A 21,907-nucleotide genomic window follows, 5' to 3' on the forward strand; every position below is an offset into this window, starting at 1 on the left:
TCAGAGAGGCAAAAAGATATATCAAGTCTCAGCTATTTTGGTGTCAGTTCATTATTTTTGCTTCTTAGGAATATATAATGCCTTAGTAGTTTTCATGAGAAAAGTGGTAGAAAATTTTATGTGGTTCTCCATTACTGCCCCCCCCCCATTTCTCTACTCCCCACTTTGTTACTGTCTTTTAAAGTAACAACAACAAAAAAAAGGATGAAAGGATTTTTGAATACTATGAGTTGACTGACTTACGAGCTCGGTTACAGAACGAATTTAATTAGTATCTCAAGGTACCACTGTACTTAAGAAGAAAAAGGTACCCAAGCATGTCTTGAAGTGACCAATAAAATGACTTTGGTAATTATGAGTTACCTAATATAAATATCACTTGAATCTGTATTCTCTACCAGGCACATTCCCATTGAATTTTCAAAGGGCTGTTCAGAGACTGACTAAATAATCTGGCCTAGTTTAGTAACCTCAAGAGAGATTTTAACAAAATGACTTTCAAAAACCTCCTTAAATTTTGTGTATGTTGGCTTATGATTTTCAAGCGCATATCACTGAATAGAGGAGCTCCTGTGTCTCTTTTGGCATCTTAAAAATTATCTGACATGGTTTGTCCCATCAGGATGGGAACCCTCACATTCCTCTAGCCTTTGGATCAAGGACACACTGGTCATAGCCTCTGCACTGTCTCTGGCTTCGAGTAGTGAGGCACCCAGGCAGAAACAGAGAGTGCTCCAGGCCACCAGGGCACTGTTCCATTAGTGCAAGATGTGCTGCCGTTCTGTTACCACTGCAGTGCGAGCACTGGTCCCTTTGTGACGGAGGATTAATGCACTACCCCAGTGCCAAATACACTGCCCAAGAACAATGCTGCGTGGAGGATGGAGAGGTAGAAAGCAGTCATCCAGCTTGCTTATTTAGTTCCATGTGTGTGTAATACATGTATGTATGGAGGAAAATTGATCACTGAGGCAGTTTTGTATTGTAACAATGTAATTAGTACCATTTTCTTCTTAGAAGGGTGATGATTCATAGAATGGTAATGCTAATTTAACAGTTCTAAGTACTGTCTTTTATTTTAAAAAACATGTATCATTAACTTTCCTGGATATTTTCATTGCCTTTGTAATTAACTTATAATTTGAAGGGAAGATATGTGGAATAATGAAAACATTTCAGAGTTTCATGAAATAATCTAATCAGTTCTTATTGTTTGAATGTTGTGCCTCCACTCTCTTAAAAAAAGAGAAAGTGACCGCCAGTCCAACATGAGAAAGGAAAGTATGCTAGTGAGCAAAGGCTCTCCACACAGTCTGACTGCTGCCAAAGCAAACGGTCTATTTTTAAGGAAAGGAAATGATAAAGTACCATTAGCAGAATATTCCCAAACAGGACCTAGAGAGAGAAGGAGACTGCTCATTGACAGAGATTTGCTTCATGACAACTTGGAAAACTTTAAGATAATAAGTTTATAACACAAAGCATTTAGATAAAATTATCTTAAATGTGTTCTATGTTGTGAATTTATCAAAACACCTTTACACTATGAAAAGTTTAATATCCATAATGCATTTTTAAAGCGTATTGCATTCTGAAAACTCGACATAAGTAAAAAAAAAATCTCCCTTTTAAAAAGATTTAGAATATTGTAAGGGAATAAAATGATGTGGAATACTAGTCGTTCGTGGGTTGTATTTCTGCAAGTTCTTTCCCAACTGCACAGGTGCAACCCACACCAATCCCTGTTTCCTAAGTAAACAGTTTAAAAAGTTGCCTTCTTTTTCCTTTCACTGGAAATTGCATACTACTTCCTATTAATAATTAAGCTTCTTCCCACTTTAAAAATATGCACTGCACACACCAACTATTCTTGTTCTCCAAGTGATAGAACTTTCTAAAGAACAGAAATTTGATCTTTGGTTGTGGCTAAAAACTACATTCACCGATTCAGTCACTGTTAAGTTTTTTGTGGCTTGAACTGTTCTAGGTTCTTGGGGATACAGAGGCCAGTGGGACACACATGGTTCTTCTTAGGAAACTTAAATTTTGGCGGAGAAAATCATCAAAATAAATGATTGCCAGTTTTGACAGTCATATTTTTTTCTATGAAGGAAAAAAATTGTGTTATAGAAGCATTAGATGTGTGAATTAATGTAGCAAGAGATGACGGAAAGATTGAACAAAACCACATTTCTTTCCTTATTGTAATATAGTTTTGTTTATTGGATCTCTGAGAATATAGAATTTTAGCCAAGTATGACAATAAGATGGATCATAGGATATTTTAAAAATAATAGAAAAACTTCAGACCTCCCCTTATTCAGTAGGTTCATGTCATTCCTTACCAACTAATAATTCTTTAAGATTGCACAGGGTACAAACCAATATAAAATATATATGACGTTTTTAAAAGGTTTAATATTAAAGTACAGAAATTTTGACTCAGGGATACTACCAGAATTTCTCTATCTTTATGTTTTTATCCCATTTAAATTCTTTGGGATCTTGCTGGGCATGTTAGTGAGTGTCATAGTTCCATGTCCGTATTTTTGTTTCTTTTCTAGTTTTTAAGTACTTTGCTTAGGAAACTGTAAATGCTCCAGGACTGATTCTGGTCTTGTTTATTTCCGTATCCCTAAATCTATCAGTGTCTGGCACAAGATAGAGATGTGCTTAGTAAATATTCGTTGATTAAAGGAGTTCCGATATTATGGCTGCCAAGGAAGAAGTAAGGGCTCTTGGTAGTAGAGAAGAAATAGGTCTCTTTGGGAAGAGCTAAATGAAAAGGCTCTCAAGGAGAAAGTAGACGTGACACTGCACTTGAAAAGACGGGGTTTGAGGAGAGTGAATGAAGGAGTGGAAAGCTATGTGGGGTGACAGGAACGTAGGCGGGATATGCACGCTGTGCTAGCCCAGGCATGGCCAACATAGGGCCCGCGGGCCACATGCGGCCCACGTAATGAGTTTATGCTGCCTGTGATTAAATTTTTAATATTCTTCGCTACTTTAAAATCTCAGCTACTCAGAAGCGGAAGCATCTTTGATTATTGGAAATTGAGATATTTAAGAAGATAGTGATGCGCGGAAAAGAACTCCCTGTGTGTGACTAATCTAGGGTTAACTTCCAATAATTGGTCAAATGAATTTGCGATACTTCTTTATTTTTAAAAAAAATTCCATTATAAAGATTTACAATGTTTGTACTCCTCTGTGCTCGATATGAACTGTTTGACATTTAGCGGCGGTGTGAAACCCACATTCTTTTGGCGGAGTTTGCCAGTGCGCATCCAAGGTCAAACACTTCGTTATTTTTCTGGTCAAGTGTACTGAATCAAGTGGCATTGTAGCATAGACAATAGCTGCAGTTGATAACTGAAAACGTGTCCAGGCTGTTTGTAAAACAAAATAATTGTTTTATTTGCGATATAACCCCTTTAATCTCATTCTATTAATTAAATATTGTTTCAATTGATTGCGGTAGTTTGGATATTTATACGGTATGTAATTATATTTTTATTAAAAAATATTTTTATTAAAATAATACTGTATATTAAAATGTTTTTCACTCACATTTATTCATAAACAAATTACATAATAAAATTTTGTTTACGTAAATGAATCATTTTTGTATTTAACATTTTTAAATTTTAATATTTCGTCTGGCCTGTGAAAATGTTTTCTTTCTAATCTGGCCTGGGGACAAAAACTGTTGGCCACTCCTGTGCTAGCCATTCCAGACTGGCCATCACTGAGAGTTTGTACAGGGAAGTTACACCAGAGTAAGGAAGACCTGGTTTTGATTTTTTTCCCCCTCTGGACAGCAGGGGACTATGATGTAAGATTGAGTAGTATAGATTTTGATTGCCATTGTGTTTTAGGAAGATTGATTTAACCATACTACTTAGGGTGTGTAATAGAATAAAGGCACAGAATTCCTTAATGGCATTTACTGAAGAGAATACCCTTCTAATCTTTATGTGTAGTCCTTATTTATTCTGTGCTATTCTCCTTTCTTGTTCAGAGAATATAAATTACTTTGGGTCCAGAGAAAGTGATGCTGTGTTATACTCCATGGCTGTCAGCAGTGTGCTCCCAGCAGGATCCCTCCGGAAGAGCTATTAGCAAGACTATCAGAAATTCTCAAGACCAGGGATAGGTGTCCCCTAGTATATTTCTGGGTGGAATATTGTAGCTTTGTGCCCATGCTTTTCTGTGGCTTGTGACTTAGGGTTCCAGGCTTATTTCCCAGTCTCCCAGCATAGTACCCAGAACATCTTAGAGGGAAGCTGTGAAGGATCACAAACTTACTAAGTATGAATGCAGTACCTGCCCATAGTACATACTAAGTCCTGGGGTCGAAAATGATAGATAAAAAATGGTTTCAGTCTTCACAAAATTTAGTCAGACGGACTAGACATAAAACTTATGAATACTGAAGTGCTTTGACTGAGACATACCTAGAGAAGTATGAGAGCGTTTAGCTGCTTCTGAGACTTTATAAAGATGATCTCTTGGAAAAGATGAGTAGAAGTTAGATGGAGGGCAGGGGTAGTTTATCTAGACAAAAGAACAGCCGGAGCTTGCCCGTAGTTTGTGAAGCAGCAGGGCACGCGTGGGAAGAAGTGTCCAGCCTGGAGTCAGACTGGCCGGGGAAGCTGCGGGAGCAGCTGACGGCGCGCTTGTGTGCTGGCACCACATTGAGCATGTCCTTCTCAGCCTTCTTCCTGCACTGATTGCAAGATGCTGTGCTTAGCTCTCCGGCCCTGCACAGCAGAAGAGCTTTCTCATAACACAGGGTGTATCTCTATATAGTCCTCATCAGTCCTAGTTTAGAGAAATGGAAACATGTGGCCTAAAACCATGATGGCTAGAAAGCTCCAAGGTGAGGTGGGAGTCAGTTGTTTTGACTGCTCACAAAGTGACATTGCTCAGGAGATCCTTAGAAACAAAATATTTTGGTGGGTTCTTCCTTAGTTCAGTTTGGAAAGAAATAGGTCTTTGAATCTTGGAATAAAGTGTTAGAATTAGAAACATCAGGTGAAATGTTTTGAGGTGTACTTGTAGCATAGGTGATATAATAAAGTACCCAGAGGGAGAGTGAGTAGGGAGAGGAGGTGAGGGAAGGGGGAGGGGGAAGGATAGAGGAGGAAAAGGAGAGGGAGAAGGGCAGAGAAAAAGGGAGAGAAAAGGGGAAACAAAAAAATTTTAAACTTTAATGAGCTTCCTAAGTCATGTTACATATGATACTTAAAATAAGAATTAGTTTCGTATTTTGAAAACAGTTTAATAAATTGCTACAGTGATTCTTTATCTCATCAGTAGTGTTTGTATAGGGCACTTAAAATGACATTCTTGTAAATAACTTCTAGACATAAGCCCATTTTTTTTTTGTTTGTTTTTTTTTTTTTGTTTTTTTTTTTACAGAGACAGAGAGAGAGAGGGATAGATAGTACAGACAGGAATGGAGAGAGATGAGAAGCATCAATCATTAGTTTTTTGTTGCGACACCTTAGTTGTTCATTGATTGCTTTCTCATATGTGCCTTGACTGCGGGCTTTCAGCAGACAGAGTAACCCCTTGCTTGAACCAGTGACCTTGGGTCCAAGCTAGTGAGCTTTTGCTCAAACCAGATGAGCTCAAGCTGGTGACCTTGGGGTCTCGAACCTGGGTCCTCTGCATCCCAGTCCGACGCTCTATCCACTGCGCCACCGCCTGGTCAGGCCCATTTTTTGTTTTTGTTTTTCTCTGAGACCCAGACAGACAGACAGGAAGGGAGAGAGATGAGAAACATCAATTCATAGTTGCATCATTTTAGTTGTTCACTGATTACTTCTCATATGTGCCTTGATGGGGGGGCACTCAGGCCAAGCCAGAGTTACCCCTTGCTCAAGCCAGCGACCTTAGGATCATGTTGGTGATTCCACGCTCAAGCCAATGACCCCACAATCAAGCTGGTAAGCCTGTGCTCAAGCCAGCGACCTTGGGCTTTCGAATCTGGGACTTTGGCATCCGAGGTCGATGCTCTATCCACTGTGCCACCACCAGTCAGACAAGCCTGTTTTAAAAAAACTTCCTTCAAAATGGCAAACTCTTTAACTCATACTTTTGCACATATACGTAATGTTCTTTTTGTGGAATGGCTTTTACTACTTTTCTCTTTCTTAAGATTCAAGCCTTAGCCCTGGCTGGTTGGCTCAGTGGTAGAGCATCGGCCTGGCGTGCGGAAGTCCGGGTTCGATTCCTGGCCAGGGCACACAGGAGAAGCGCCCATCTGCTTCTCCGCCCCTCCCCCTCTCCTTCCTCTCTGTCTCTCTCTTCTCCTCCCGCAGCCAAGGCTCCATTGGAGCAGAGTTGACCCGGGCGCTGGGGATGGCTCCAAGGCCTCTGCCCCAGGCGCTAGACTGGCTCTGGTCGCAACAGAGCGACCCCCTGGTGGGCAGAGCATCACCCCCTGGTGGGCGTGCCGGGTGGATCCCAGTCAGGCGCATGCGGGAGTCTGTCTGACTGCCTCCCAGTTTCCAGCTTCAGAAAAATACAAAAAAAAACAAAACAGATTCAAGCCTTACTTTAAATGTGTCCCCTTTTTTCAGATAAGCTCATCTCTGACCCTTCTCTTTCTAAAATAGCACTCATCATTATTTTCTATCCAGTACCGTATTTTTTTATAACACGTTATAGAGAATTTAATATTAACATTAATACTATATTATACTAATCATTTTACTTCATGTCGACTATTTGATATTAGTACAGGGAGAAAGATATGACAATACCCCTAAAGGGGTAACATGATCAACAGAAGGAATTTCAGGGTTGCAAGCCTGGAGCCAGTAGAGAGACAGAAAGACTTCTCAGGAGGGGAAGAGAATGGTGTGGGAGTGTTGTGTCAGAGCAAGGCAAATAGCAGTCCTCTAGCACTCTGGGCAAGGGTGAGGCAGATCCAGCTGCAGACATGTTTTAGGTGAATAGGTTAAATAAAGAATGATCTGAATCGGTCCTGGGTTACTGAGTAAAAAGTGGAGAATAAACGGAGTTGAGAAGGCTTGGAATACTTGTCAGGCGTAGTGCCCTGGGAGACTAGGGGTGAGCCATCAGTTTTAGTTTGATTGAGTGAAATTACAGTGTTTTGGGTTCTGTGTATTCATTTGATAGTACCTTCTAGTCTCTACCAGTAGGGTGTTAGCAGAAATGATGCAAGGACTGGTTTAAGTTACATATGTGATCTTGTTCATGAGTATGTGTATTCTGTAGGAGTTAATGGAACGTTGACCTGAGGTAGAACGCCATGAATGTACTCTGAGCACTATGTTAAGAAGGGGGCCTGAATTCTCATTCCAACTGTGCTCTGAATTGCTTGTGTAACTTTGGGCGCAGACCTGCCTTCCCCCTGAATTAGGAAGGCATTGAGCTTTATCATCTTCATATCTTAATTTTCAAATGATGAGATCGTATGAAAGAGATGGAGTTGACGGATTAGAGGTTTAGATAAAAAGGGTATTGGGTGAGAAGAAATAGGAACAGATATAGAGTTCGTAATAGCGTTTCCCTCCTAACTTTCTAATAACACTGTTTAACAACATAGCTGTAATTGTATTTGTAGAACTCTTTGTTTTTAATAGCCATTCAAAAATGCAATCTCATTTTACTTATATGAAGTATAAGGTGGTAGGGGTAATAATTAATATCCTTATTTATAGCAAGCTAACTAGAGAAAAAACATTACATTTTAAGCCTAGTTCCAGTTGTGCCTCTAAGACTGGCAATGGCAGACCAGACTTTTAGCCCTGATTTCTCATCTGTTAAATGAGGGATCGGGTGGCTTTCAGATTAGACTACCTGAATTTTACCTTTAGTCAGGCAGATTTGTAGATCAGAGAAATATGACAGTTATATATCTGCATTTTATCAAGACATTTGACAATCTTTGTGATTATCCTTTGTAGACAAGAGATAGTAGTAAATGAGTGAATTTGTAACTTGGGAATTACCGGATAAGATGAACAAGATTCTGTTCCTCAGTGTAGTCTCTTTCACCATTTTAAACAGTGACATGGATACAGATATTGATGGTATGCTGATGAAATAGCTGTATGTTGAATAACAGAATCATAATCAAAGATGGTCTCAGCACGCTTGAACTAAGAGCCAAATATGACAACATGAAACACCACAGATTCTTCTAGTGTATTCCTCTAGCTGGGCCAGCAAGCACAGGACAGGAGGTGGGGGCTTCCTTTAGCTCTTACCTCCAGTGTGTTCTGTGTGACATAGGGCACCACATTCAAAAAGTGTTAGACTCCTGTAATTCTCTCTTTCTCCACCAGTCTTGCCCTTTTATTCCCCAAGGACAATCAAGATTATTAGGTTTTTAAGGTATATCATTTCAGAGAAATTTTATGCCAATGTAAGCAAATTTTGTATGCATATATTTCCCCCCTTTCCCGTTTTTATACAAATAGGACTATATTATTCACACTCTTTTGTGCTGTTTTTTCCTCTTTTTTATGAGTTTATGTTGGGGATTTTTTCCATAAAAGTATGGTCATTTTCTTTGTAGAGATATATCATAGTTTAGTTAACTAGTCCTTTACTGATCGACATATTGGCTGTTTTTAGTTTTTAACTATTACAAGCAATGCTGTAATCAGTGAGTGTACAATAGTTATTTCCTGTGGAATGAAGTCTTAGAAATTGTATTGCTAGGTCAAAGGAGAGTCCTATTCTAGTCACAGTGCTGTCAGCCTTGCCCTCTGGCGTCACATAATCTTAGAAAAAAAGAATTTGCTAGCTGGGAAGGGATTTCTTCATAGTCAGATTCAGTGGTTGTCAAGGTATGGCCCTTAGATTAGGAGCAGCAGCAGCATTTGGGACCTTGATATGAAAGCAGATTTGCGAGGCCCACCCTAGACCTCCTGAATCAGCACCAGGGCCCGCGGTTTGTGCCAGCAGCTGATTCTACATAAGGAAACTGGAATCAGAAAGGTGAAGTAACTTACCAAATATTATGCCATTATTGGTGATCTCTGTTATATTTCAACTATAACTTCCTGTTTTTCTTATGTTTTAGTTTAAAAAAATTTTTGTTTTTAAAACATCTTGTTTTTAATTAAAGTTATCAATATAAACAATGGGTCACTGATTCAATTCCTACCTTTTTCATTTTTGGGTTTCTCTGTGTATTTTGGGACATAGCAAATTCAAATGAATACTGTATTGAAATTTTCACCAGGATTCTTTAGATTTAGCTGACTTTTTAAAACCAAACCATAAATTGGCTCCTTGTTATTTTTTCACATACAAGTCTCTTTGTTGTCTCAAAAGGGTGACCTCTGACTTCTTTTTCAGACTCCTTTGCCATCATATCACACCATTCTTCCTTTTAGAATTTCCAAACTGTATTCTGCTCCTACCTACACGACTCCTCGCTTCATGCTTTCTCTCTGGCCTTTTCTTTTCTCTGTGTGACTGAAACTCTGTTTTGACTGGTTCTTCTTGAAGCATTTGGATCTTCCAAAATGAATAGATCAGTACACCTTAGCCTTCCTATAGCATTCTGTTTTTCTTCTGTTTTCTGTATATGCCTGGCTTTATTTTATTGATATGTGTTCATATCGCTCTTTTATTATTAGGTTATATGCTCTTCGAGGGCAAGAACCATGTTTTATTCAGTATCACTTCAGGCTCCTTGCACCTCTCTTTGCTTTTACTAGTTGATAGATAAATATTGGTTACATATTTGTTCTTATCTACAGTTGGGAATTAGTGAAAAATAGAACACATTCTGTGCTACCCTCAGTATCTGTCACTCTAACCAGTTAGTTGCTTTATAAATATGCTGTTGACTACATGGGATAGTAGGCATGAATAGGGTAAGTCAGCTCAAACCCCTACACTGAAATATACAAGTGGAAAATTAACCAGCCTGCAATCAGCAACTTATATTTTGATCCTATTTGCCAGGTGTAATATTGTTTATTTAAGATTATATGTGTCTAACATTATTTTTATAAATAAAGGATAGTTCATTATTATTAGTGATACTGTTTTATACCTGATATGCATTGTTTTCTCATTGTGAACTTGGAACTTAAAAAGTACAGTATCAAGGGGATGTTTAAATTTTTAAAAATTCTTACAAAATTGTAGTTACTGTTGTAAGTTTTACTATATTGTGCTAAAAACCCATATGCTAAGACTAGGTGTTTCCTGTTGATGAAACTTCCATTCTAGTGAAACAACGCTTTCTCAGGTTATCTTAATGTACTTGTCAAGGAAGAATATATATGCTTTGCTGTATGATAGAGCAGATGTTTTATCATTTTTGTTTCATTTTTCCTTAAAAGCTTTACAGTTTTTACTTTAACAAAATTTATTTTTTTTTTTTTTTTTTTTTTTTTTGCATTTTTCTGAAGCTGGAAACAGGGAGAGACAGTCAGACAGACTCCCGCATACGCCCACCAGGGGGCGACGCTCTGCCCACCAGGGGGCGATGCTCTGCCCATTCTGGGCGTCGCCATGTTGCGACCAGAGCCACTCTAGCGCCTGGGGCAGAGGCCACAGAGCCATCCCCAGCGCCCGGGCCATCTTTGCTCCAATGGAGCCTTGGCTGCGGGAGGGGAAGAGAGAGACAGAGAGGAAGGCGCGGCGGAGGGGTGGAGAAGCAAATGGGCGCTTCTCCTGTGTGCCCTGGCCGGGAATCGAACCCGGGTCCTCCGCACGCTAGGCCGACGCTCTACCGCTGAGCCAACCGGCCAGGGCAAATTTAATGTTTTGAGTAGTAGTCAAAATACACTTTATAATATTTTAAAGAACTTTTGAAAAGAAGCAAATCTTGGACATTTTTTATTTTAAATTTCTTTAATTGAATTTATTTGGGGTGACACTGGTTAACATTGTCATATAGGTTTCAGGTCCTAATTCTACAATACATCTCTGTCTACACTGCCCTTTCCCCCCCAAGAAAAGTGGAGATGATTTTTTAAATGGTGGTTGCCTGGCTTACAGTGATTTGACTCATCAGCTTGTGTTCTTATAAGCTGTATTGAGAAGTGGAGTTGTATGGCTGGCTCAGGGCCAGGTTAACAACTTTGAAATAATGTACTACTATAGTAATTTTGAAATTCTTTTTCTCCAAGACACACAATTTTTGTCAATTTTTAGCTAATTGTGTAAAAAAATGGGATGTGTTGAATGCTCTAATGAGGTTTTGTGATCAGAAGTAAATTGTGAAAATAAATATAATAGATTACCAGCTAATTTAGATACTTGTATCATTGTAGCAGTTGTACAGTGGAAATTTATATACAGCAGTGTCTCTAATTGCTGTTTTAACATCAGACATTTCAACCTCACTGTAATGTTGGAAGCTTGTAAATTCGATGTTATTTTTATGTCATACCAAACCTAAGCAAAACTATTTTGTCATTGTCCCTAGAATCAGTTAAAAGCCTGTTCAGTATATGAGAAGGTAGGAAAATGCCATTCTTTTTCTGTTCTTAGGTGTTTTGTAAGTCAGCATACGAGACTTTATGCAAATGAAACAGAAAGCTTTCTGCACAATAGCTTTCAGAATTTCACAATGCTGCATAACTAATTTTTCAGATTTATCTGACAGCTTTAATTTAGTTTGCCAACACGTTATTGTTATATTACTTGTCCACAATCAACTGGAAATTTATGCTGTTAATATCATCAGAGGCAAGCATTGCTGGATGGTTGATAAAGTTAAGCTGTATCCCATCTGTAGTTCCTGTGTCTGGCATCCATTTTTTATTACAATATAGAGCTGAGTTTCACATTGTTTCTTTTTTAGTGAGCATCTGTCCTGTGCTTTCACATTCTTTCTTCACGGGGAAAGTAATGTATGCACAAGTGTGGAGATTGCCCAACACCAGCCAATTTATTTGATCAATGAGGAGCATATACACATGGCTCAGTCTTCTCCTGCACCATTTCAAGGTAAGTGAATGGTGTTGCCCTCGCTCTCCACCCTTGCCCCTATTCAGTGGATAGCTACCTTGCCCAGTAAGGTTTTGTAGAATGAGATGTTATCTTAAATGGACATTTTAAAGGTAAGTGTAAGGGTCAATTTCTCAAGAAGAAAGACCAATATTTCACAATTAATTATAGCTTGGTAGGGTTTTTTTGTTTGTTTTCCTGAAAGTTTATCACATATACAACATGGTCTTATGTGAAGTTGTATTGAGAAATAAAATGTAGAGAATTTCCTTCAGAATGAAAGAAGATCAATAAGTATTTGGAAAATATAATCCAGTAAGTAATCGACAAATCTTATAAATTAAAGGTTTTTATTGTTTTGTTTGTTCCATGGTTTCAAGAATGTAATAACTTGCGGATAATTACTATTAGATTTAGTATTTGAAATTTCAACCAAAAACAAACTTCTATAGTTGTATAGTGTATAGTTTCTTCGGGGATGTTATTAACTTTATTATTTTTCTTTTAATTATAGAACACATTGACTGTCGGCATTTGATTGTAATTTAACATACTCATATTTTTATTAATTCTCAGCTTATCATCTAAATATCACTAAAATAATTCCATGTTTGTTTTCTCTAATTGTATATTCTATGGATCTTTGGTTTTCTCTTTGGAATTCAAAATTTTCTGTGAATAACTTCTAAATATTTCAGTATTAGATTGAACCAAATGGAAAATATTTTTATAGTTCAGTCTAATTTATCATTACTAGAAATGTCTGATTAAAATAGTCTTAATATAGCACATAGTGTAATTTTAAAAACATATTTTAACAGACATGACTGGAGCGTTTTTATTGATGTAACAGCCTGTCATGAATGTTTTTCCTCCATATTATTTATGATTGCCTTTTGGTTTTCTACAGATGATTCTGATTTAATTTGATGAAAGCATCTGTTTCTTGCCCCAAAGATAATTAAGCCTTTTTTTTAAGGTAAAAAAAGAACATTGAATCCTCATTTAACTGTGTCCTAATTATTACCTACTTCCCTTCCCCCCCTACCTCCCACTTGCAACACATTTTAAGCTATGTTCTTTATTATTCTGTAGTTTGGGGTGATGTTTTGTGTATGAACTACTATAAAAAAAAAACACCCAGTTCTCAAAATGTACACTTGAGAGTTGTACAGGAGGTGCATATTATGGGTTGTCAGAATTATTTAAATACTGTTTCCTTGACTGTGAGGGTACCGAGGACCATCTGACTTCATTCTAGACTTTATCACTCAAAATTTATTTATGATAACAAAAGGAATAACTAGTCATAACGGAAGGTAACTAGTCTAAGTTGGTAAAGATACTTTTAGGAACACCAGGTCCCTATGGGCCGGTTATTTTAAATCTTACTGGTTTGTTACTATGGCAACTCATAGGAGACTTTTGTGAGACATTGTCCTGCTTGTTTCCCATGGCCAGTGTCGGAGGTGCATTCTCAGGACAGGTGCTGGGCTACAGATAACTGTAGTGAGCACAGCTATATTGGAGTGGGAACTTCCTAGAAGAGTTAATGTGGGAAAATTGCCTGTGATTAATTGTGGAGGTTGCAGTCACTAATTTTATCCCTTTGAATCAGTGAGGAACAGCAGAAAGGCACCCAGAAATAAATATGTGATGTCTACAGCTATCTCTGTCTTGATTGATGTGATGATATATTATCCAGCTGTTACAAAATAAAGCCATAAAAAAAAGAACAACCCATTTAATAACTATGTGGAGGTTTTTAAAAATTAGGAGTAAGAAAAAGTGACCTTTATCCCCAGAAAAGTGTTATTTGGAAGGTTGAAATACTCACCCTGAGGCTTAAAGCTGTGTGGACTACACACAATTCTCTGTTAACTACATTTTTGTGTCTAGTTCAGTGAAAATGACATCAAGGTCAAATACTGACAGAGAAAAATAGAAGGATTTTGAGTCCTTTTGTAAAGTAAATTTTATTTAGAGTTGTTTCAGCTATAAGTCTGTTGATAAAACAATCATAACTGAAATTATAACTAAGTAATATTTTAGAATTGATAAATTAGGACTTTTCTGCTATTAGTAGTTTTATTTATACATTATTTTTAAATTACCCCAGATTTAGGAAGTCTCAGGAACCATACGAAGAGTGTTTAAACTCTTGGCAAACTTTGGGGTTGTATGTATTAAATGGTTTTCTACTGTTATGGAAGAGTCAGTATTTACATTGTATAAGCTATTATCAAACAGATGGATATAAGCTTTAATATATACATAGTTATATACATTATGTTGATATAGCTGTCTGATAGTATTAAATCTTCCCCATTCCATTTTCTTCAAAAATTGATTTGAGAGGTATATAAATAAGAAATAGTAAAATGAGAAACTTTAAAAAAATTACACTTCGAAAGGAGATAGGAAATAAAGAGCAATGTCCATGAAGTGATGCTGTGCTTTAACCTAAAATTACCACGTACGTTGCAATTCATTTAGGTAGGGATTACTACTGTGATCTGTAACGAGTCTCCTTTCTGCCCCAGTCCTGGTAAGTCCGTATGGATTGAATGGCACGCTGACAGGCCAGGCATACAAGATGTCTGACCCCGCCACCCGCAAGCTGATGGAGGAGTGGCAGTACTTCTACCCAATGGTGCTGAAGAAGAGAGAAGAGTCTAAAGAAGAGGAGTTGGGGTATGATGATGATTTCCCCGTGGCAGTTGAAGTCATTGTTGGTAAGAAAATATTTTGCCTAAAGAACTTTATACTCTCTTTATTTTCCTTAATTTAAAAAGATAATCACTCAGATTCATCAAAAATAATCTCTATAATTTTCCCATTTTTTAAAATTCTCTCGACACAGTGGTATATACTGAGTAGTTATCTTGCCTGCAGCACCAATGGTCCCTGTATTCCAAATGCTATTATTGTAATGTTGGAACACATGGTTAAACAGCTATTAATTTATAGAAGAGTGAAAATATCACCTTTTTCAGCACTTCATGAGTATCTCATTTTCACTAGAGAGCTTTGACTCTGACCACTGGAATAGTCAAGTTGACAGTCTAGAGTGAACTCTTTCTCAGGCCTGATTTTCTCCTTGCTCTTTCCTTATAGGTGGTGTTCGGATGGTTTATCCTTCAGCTTTTGTTTTGATCTCTCAGAATGACATCCCAGTTCCTCAGAGTGTTGCCAATGCTGGAGGCCATATTACAGTTGGGCAGCAGGGACTTGGTAGTGTGAAGGACCCAAGTAACTGTGGAATGCCTCTGACCCCCCCCACCTCTCCAGAACAGGCTGTCATAGGTGAGTCCACACCAGCAATGTCCTGGGTGGGGGAGATCCCAGAAAGGGGCAGGGGGAAACTCACCCTGAGAAATTCCTGGTGGGAACTGTACAAAATGGAAAAGGAAAATGTAAACAATTTATGTGCTTCAGAATTTTAGTCTTTACTCCAATTAAATGATTTAGTTGTTTCTCTTATGTTCTACACATACATCTGTCCCTTTATACAAATGTGCATGCATGTGTGTACATATGATCAGGATACAAGATGTTGGCTGCTTTTAATTTTACACCAATGGAAGACGCTAAATCAGAGAATGGCTGAAACGTTTGCTCAGTCTGCCATTGCCACCCAGGGACTTGTTTTGGATAGCTCTTTTCCTCTTCGATTATAAAGTTAGGCTAGCATCCAGGAGCTATGAGTAAATGCTTTTGACTTATCAGTAATCTTTCTACGTTAATGATAAATATCAAAATGTGAATAATTTTAGAATTAAACAGTTTTTCTTCATGATAAAATTCAGAAATTGTTTAAATTGGAAGGATTTTGCCTTCTTGTTGAGTAATATATTTCATATTAAATTTTGTGGTAGTTGACTTTAATTGGAAATCTAGTCACTAAGGAAAAGATATTTCTCATACTTGAGCTGAAATGAGATTGTTTATAGGCACTTAACGTGGGCCATCTTGGCAGGGACATCAGAGTGAATGAAGTCTTGGCTGCTAAACTCTGAAAACACTCAAGCATGATACACACTAATGTGGTAATTTTCATGAGAATTAGATAAGAGATATTTCAGTTTCTAGCATAGTGCTTGGCACATGGTAAGCATTTACTAAGTGTTCATGGTTAAACAATATGTTGGGAAAAGTATAGACTTTGTGATTGAACACACCTAATTTTAAAACGTTTATATCGCCTTTAGTAGGTGAGTGATGTTATTTAATTCTCATACTTGTTCTGAACCTCAGTTTCCTTCTCTGTTAACTGCTACATCCTTTATAAGGTTGTTACATGTATTAGGTATTGTTCTTGACAGTGTTGTGTAAACAATTATACAATATAGAAATAGAAGTGTAAAAACTGAAACCAGTGCCTGACACTCCAGGTTAGCACACATTATGTTATCTGGAAGGAATTACTCAGGTACCATGTGGGGGACACAGAAGTGGACAGCACGTAGCCTCTGTGTTTAAGGCTCATGTAGTTGCTAAGGTGGGGAAAATATACACACAGTCTAAAAAGGTAGAGCAGAGAATTTGGATGTTTCCTTGTGAAATTATTCAACCAATTGTTATTAAAACTACTTTAAACTGAAAAAGAAAATTACTTTTTTAGTCTTTTATAATCATTGTAAAGAAGATTTATTAAAGAAAGACTAGAACTGTAAGTATATTGAAAAGTTTTAGTAACATATCTTATACAGGTCTGTAATTTTTAACAGTTGAATTATGTACATTGTCATCTGTATTTATTTGTTTATTTTGCCCGGTATTTAGTGAGGATTTGTATTCAACTTACAATTGAAGGCCTGCTGTATGTGTAATGCCTTGTCCTCTGATGGATCAGTTCAGAGCTCTAAATTTCATAACTCAAAACCAAGAAGTTTTGCTGATGGTGGGTTTCAGTGTGGGTATCATAATAGTAGACCTCCCAATTCCTTCCCTCTAACTCTGTATGTCATTATGCTACGCCCTGGGTATATAAACCCTACCTAAAATAAGGAAACAGACAGACTCAAAGCTACTGGATTCTTTGTTGTAAAGTGAATTTGTCCAAAGTTTTACACCATGATAAGCTGTTGAATTATAGCTGAGAACTCCTAATGCTCCATTGGAAAGAGTCCTGCTCAGCCTTGTCATTCTGCAGTTGACTAACATGAGCATTGCCATGTTTTTCTATATATAGGACAAAGTGCCCCCTAAAATGGCCAAGGGTGGCCTAGAGTAGCAGGGGACCTAAGAGGGCCACTAGTTTTGGTGAAATCACTCATGGATAGGCACAGCAGCTTTAACCCTTCTGTTTATAGAGACAATTATAAGAAATAACATTCAACATACATTTAACAGCATGGAGTACAGTCTTGTTTAATTCCATATAAGCTATCACCCACATTTTAGCTAAATCTTGAAAAGCTACTAAGCAGCATTAACTCAACTGGAATCAAAAATAGACTCTGGGGCTTGTTTTCCCTACTCCTTTCCTGTATTGGTCATAAATTACTCCCTTTAATACCATGGGCATGTGATCTCTTTTGCTATATTGTAAGGCAGGGGTCCCCAAACTATGGCCCGCGGGCCACATGTGGCACCCTGAGGCCATTTATCCGGCCCCCGCCGCACTTCCGGAAGGGGCACCTCTTTCATTGGTGGTCAGTGAGAGGAGCATAGTTCCCATTGAAATACTGGTCAATTGGTTGATTTAAATTTACTTGTTCTTTATTTTAAATATTGTATTTGTTCCCATTTTGTTTGTTTTTTTTTACTTTAAAATAAGATCTGTGCAGTGTGCATAGGGATTTGTTCATAGTTTTTTTTATAGTCCGGCCCTCCAGTGGTCTGAGGGACAGTGAACTGGCCCCCTGTGTAAAAAATTTGGGGACCCCTGTTGTAAGGTGTTGGAGGTGAAGTACTATGTTACCAACCTCTGCTATTTGTTTTTTCACTTTGATTAGTTTTAGAGTAGGCATTTGAAAGTCTACTCTAAAATCGAAGTGAATTGGTTCCATGAACCAAGTCAGGGAACGTTTAAGGTAAAAGGTAGCAATGAAAGACCATATTTCTTGTCTTATTTAATTTATCTCATTTGTAATATAGCATTACTTTTTTGAAGAACAAGAAAGCTTCAGTTTCTTAGAGTGTAAACACTTTGGGTTGATTTCTTTCTTAAAAAAACAAAACAAAAAAAACCCCAACATAGCTGAGCCTAACCATTCCACTCATAATGGTTTTGTTGCATTGATACCAAGAATATTATATATAGTTTGTGATATAGATTGCTTCTTTATTTTTCAGATGAGAGGGAAGTTTTTCATAGTTCTTAAAATTGATTATTTCAGTCAAGATGGTTTGCGTCATATTTCTATTCAGAGTAAAACCCACAATAAATTTATGCAATCAAATAGATGAATGTAATTGAAATTTTATACTGGAAATTGACTTCAGTGTTTTTTTTGTATGAGATAGAAGTTGTAAAATGCTCAGGACATAACCAATGACCACTGTTAGTAGCAGTCATAATGGGCATAATAGAAATAAATGGATTACGTGCCAGCTGTAGTTGGAGAAACATAGTGAAGTTAGAAACCAGTGAGCGTGTAAGCCTAGGATATAAAATGTCAAGACAGCCTCTTTCAGTGTTTTAGTACTGAGTTTTCAGGAATAGTATCAGGCATAAGGACACATAGTTCCACGCACAAATTTGAAATTTGACCTTATTCAGAGCTTTGTGCCATTAAGTTTTTTCTCCTACCTAGGGCACTGGGTACAGCTGTTATACAACCATTTCACTAAACAAGCATAAAGCACCCTCTACTGTTTCACTGTACCTTGAAATTTATTTACTGCATTGGGAATTAAAATTCAAAACAGTCCTTGCATGTTTATACTTTTGATATTATGATGTATGAACTTTTCTGTATAAGTTATCTGCAGTACCCATGGAGCAGTAGGAGTGCCTCTGAATGGGCATGCCTGTGAGGATTGTGCATGTGTAAGGATTGTTGTGATTAACTATTTTAGGGAGAACACAAAGAATTATACAAATTCTCCCCCTGTCTCCCCCCAAAAGATTATACTGACACAAATTATACTCATAGCTATAGTGTTATTGTAAGGGGTTAAGGGAAAAGCTACATGAATATGAGTTTCAGCAATTAAAATTTTTATGTTAAATAAGCCAGCAGTCTATGAACTAGAAGACCTTCGCAGGAAAATGACATTCCTACCTGTCTTTTCCAGGTGAGAGTGGAGGCCCACAGAATGCTGTCAGTCACTTAGGTTCCCAGGACGGGGGGATGATAGCTATGCACAGTCCAAAGAGATCGGGGAAGATTCCTCCAAAGCTCCACAATCACATGGTCCATCGAGTCTGGAAGGAATGCATCCTCAACAGAACCCAGTCCAAGTATGTTCTTTGCGTTACATCTGGTTTGTGGTCTAGTAACCATCTGTGATGACTACACAAAGAGCATCAATTGTATTGCACAATGTGTGATCAAAACTGAGGGGTCATTGGATTGGTATCTCATCTCTTTGAACATAATTGGGTAAAATTTAAAACAAATGTTCAAGATAATAACTTTACTTGATTTGATTATTTAGGAAATATTGATTTTCCTCATCATCTCAATATTGGCATGGTGTTGACCTGACTTTTTTTTAGTATGAATGTTCCAGGACAGTAGTCGTGGGTTTGGGGTTTTCCTTTGTATGCTAATTTATGAATGTTTTCTATTTACAGAGGGAAATGACCTTCTTTGCCTTCCCTCTCTCTCTCCCTCTCCTTCCTCTCCCCCTCCCACAGGCAGTGATTCAGTTGGTTTGAGTGTTGGCCTTGGGCACTGAGGATAGCTCAGTTGGTCTAAGTGTTGGCCTCAGGCACTAAAAATAGCTCAGTTGATTTGACCGTTGGCCCCAGATGGTGTTGCTGGGTGGATCCCAGTTGGGGCGCATGTGAGAGTCTGTCTCAATATCTCCCCTCCTCAAAATGAAAAGAAAAAGGAAAAAGAATAAATTACTGGTGATTATTTTAGTCACATGAATGATAATGACAAACAGTAGTCAATAAATGCTTTCTTACCAAGATTTATATAAACATATTTAACATAATTTTATATCTGTTTTGATAGGATTGAGATGTCCATTTTCTTAACTGATGCAAATAAACAAATGAGTCTTGATTCTCTGGAACAGAATAAATATGGACATTTTTGCCAGTAACTGCTAAGAACTGCACTCATTCAGAAGTCAGATGTTTCTTTCTAGTCAATATTTTATATACAGATTTAAAACTTTTGGATTAAGCTGTTAGCAAATTCATATTATATATTTATTTCTCAATGAATTGCTTCTAGAATAGACTGCTGAAGAAGATGTAGAAGGTAAACTAAAATTGCCTTAAAAAGTCATTATGTCACATTCTAGAATTAAAAAATTATCTCTAATCACTTAAAAATGATCCTTTCCTTTAGGATAATTGATACAGATATTTTCCCTTCTATTTGCAAGGCCTAGAGTAGAAAGTTTCCAAGTTAACATTTTCTTTTTCTTGGTTTTTTTATTTACCATTTTTTATTTTTATCGCTACTAACCTTTCATCTCCAAATCTAACAGACCGTGCCCACCCCCCCACCCCCCCAGCAGCACAGAGCAGAGACTTGAGGTGCCCAGAAAGGCAGGGAGGGTGCAGAGCAAGAGAACTCCTTGCAGAGTCATCATTGAGACACTTTGCAGTGTCAGCTACAGCAAAATCAGCAATAAAAAATTTGGCCCTGTGTTCTTTTTCACTGTGGAATAATAAGCATCTAGTTTTTGCTCCCAGTTGTCAGTGACATGTAGGAAATATTTTTGTTTCTTGTCTTTTAGTTCACATTAAAAGTTTGGATCTGAGGGCATATAATTCACAGATGCTATGAAAAGATAATTTTTTACAAATTTAGATTATTTCTGCAAAATTTAGGCCACTTTTTAAAAAGCAGCGATAAATAGTGCCAGATATTGTTTTAGTTGCTATGTGTATCATCCATATTAAAATGCACATTAAACTTAAAAAGATGTATTTTGATTCCTGTTTCTTTTGGTGCATAGGACAAGTATTAGCCCCCCTCCCTTCTGAGGTTGCTCTGAACTATCTGTCTGTAGGGCACTATTACTATGTAAAATGTGTTTGAGTATTTTTAACTTTTCTTCTCCAGAGATACTATGTTTAACACAAATCACGTTTTTAACCTTTTTTTAAGGAGGAGCCAAATGTCAACTCCAACCCTTGAAGAAGAGCCTGCCAACAATCCTGCTACTTGGGATTTTGTGGATCCAACCCAAAGAGTCAGCTGTTCGTGCTCTAGGTAGGCAGAGAGGAGACAGCCGGGCTGATTGGGAGAATGGGGCCCAGTGCTCTAGCTGCTTTCTCCAGCCTCTCAGACCCCACTTCCCCTTGTTTCCTTTAAATCTTCCTCCTCCCGCAGGGAAGAGAATAGGTCTTTTCTTGTATGCAGACAATACAGTTTTATTGTCAGGACTCAGAAAAGAGCCCTTTTAGATGACTGTCCCTGATAGCAGTTTGCTGCCACAGATTTCCTGGGTGGCTGTGTCAAAGCTAAAGGCATCTACTTGACAAGATAGTTTCTTGTCCTTTAAATGAGTTTATTTAACTACTCTTAATTTTAAAACAGAGATAACTATATTAAACGAGTTGGCTTGAGTTAATAGAATTTGGATTAAATAGACCTTCCGCAGATAATCTGTTTTGTTGTAGTTGGTGGTTTTTGATGACCGAAGCAGGTATTTGTAACAACACCTGCCAAAAGCTAAGATTGTTGCTCCTTCATTTGGATACTTGAATAACCCCAAACTGTTTCCTGTAGAAAACTTTTGCACTCCTTGTGGATATTTCTTTGACTTACCCTCTTTGTGGTGGTGAAGAATCTTACTGTCACGGGTTCTC

General features: G+C 37.6%; 1 protein-coding gene across 2 annotated transcripts in view; it reads left to right on the top strand.

The window, feature by feature from the left end:
- The window catches only part of MED13L (mediator complex subunit 13L), a 277,236-nt gene that overhangs the window by 210,501 nt on the left and 44,828 nt on the right, over positions 1 to 21,907 (top strand). For both annotated transcript variants that reach the window (XM_066370827.1, XM_066370828.1), the window contains exons 5-9: positions 11,813 to 11,958; positions 14,502 to 14,693; positions 15,076 to 15,264; positions 19,204 to 19,369; positions 21,204 to 21,308. In XM_066370827.1, coding sequence (XP_066226924.1) covers positions 11,813 to 11,958; positions 14,502 to 14,693; positions 15,076 to 15,264; positions 19,204 to 19,369; positions 21,204 to 21,308 — 798 coding nt within the window. The remainder of the gene's footprint in view (positions 1 to 11,812; positions 11,959 to 14,501; positions 14,694 to 15,075; positions 15,265 to 19,203; positions 19,370 to 21,203; positions 21,309 to 21,907) is intronic.

The sequence above is a fragment of the Saccopteryx leptura genome, chromosome 2 (assembly GCF_036850995.1).
Source record: "Saccopteryx leptura isolate mSacLep1 chromosome 2, mSacLep1_pri_phased_curated, whole genome shotgun sequence".
NCBI lineage: Eukaryota > Metazoa > Chordata > Mammalia > Chiroptera > Emballonuridae > Saccopteryx > Saccopteryx leptura.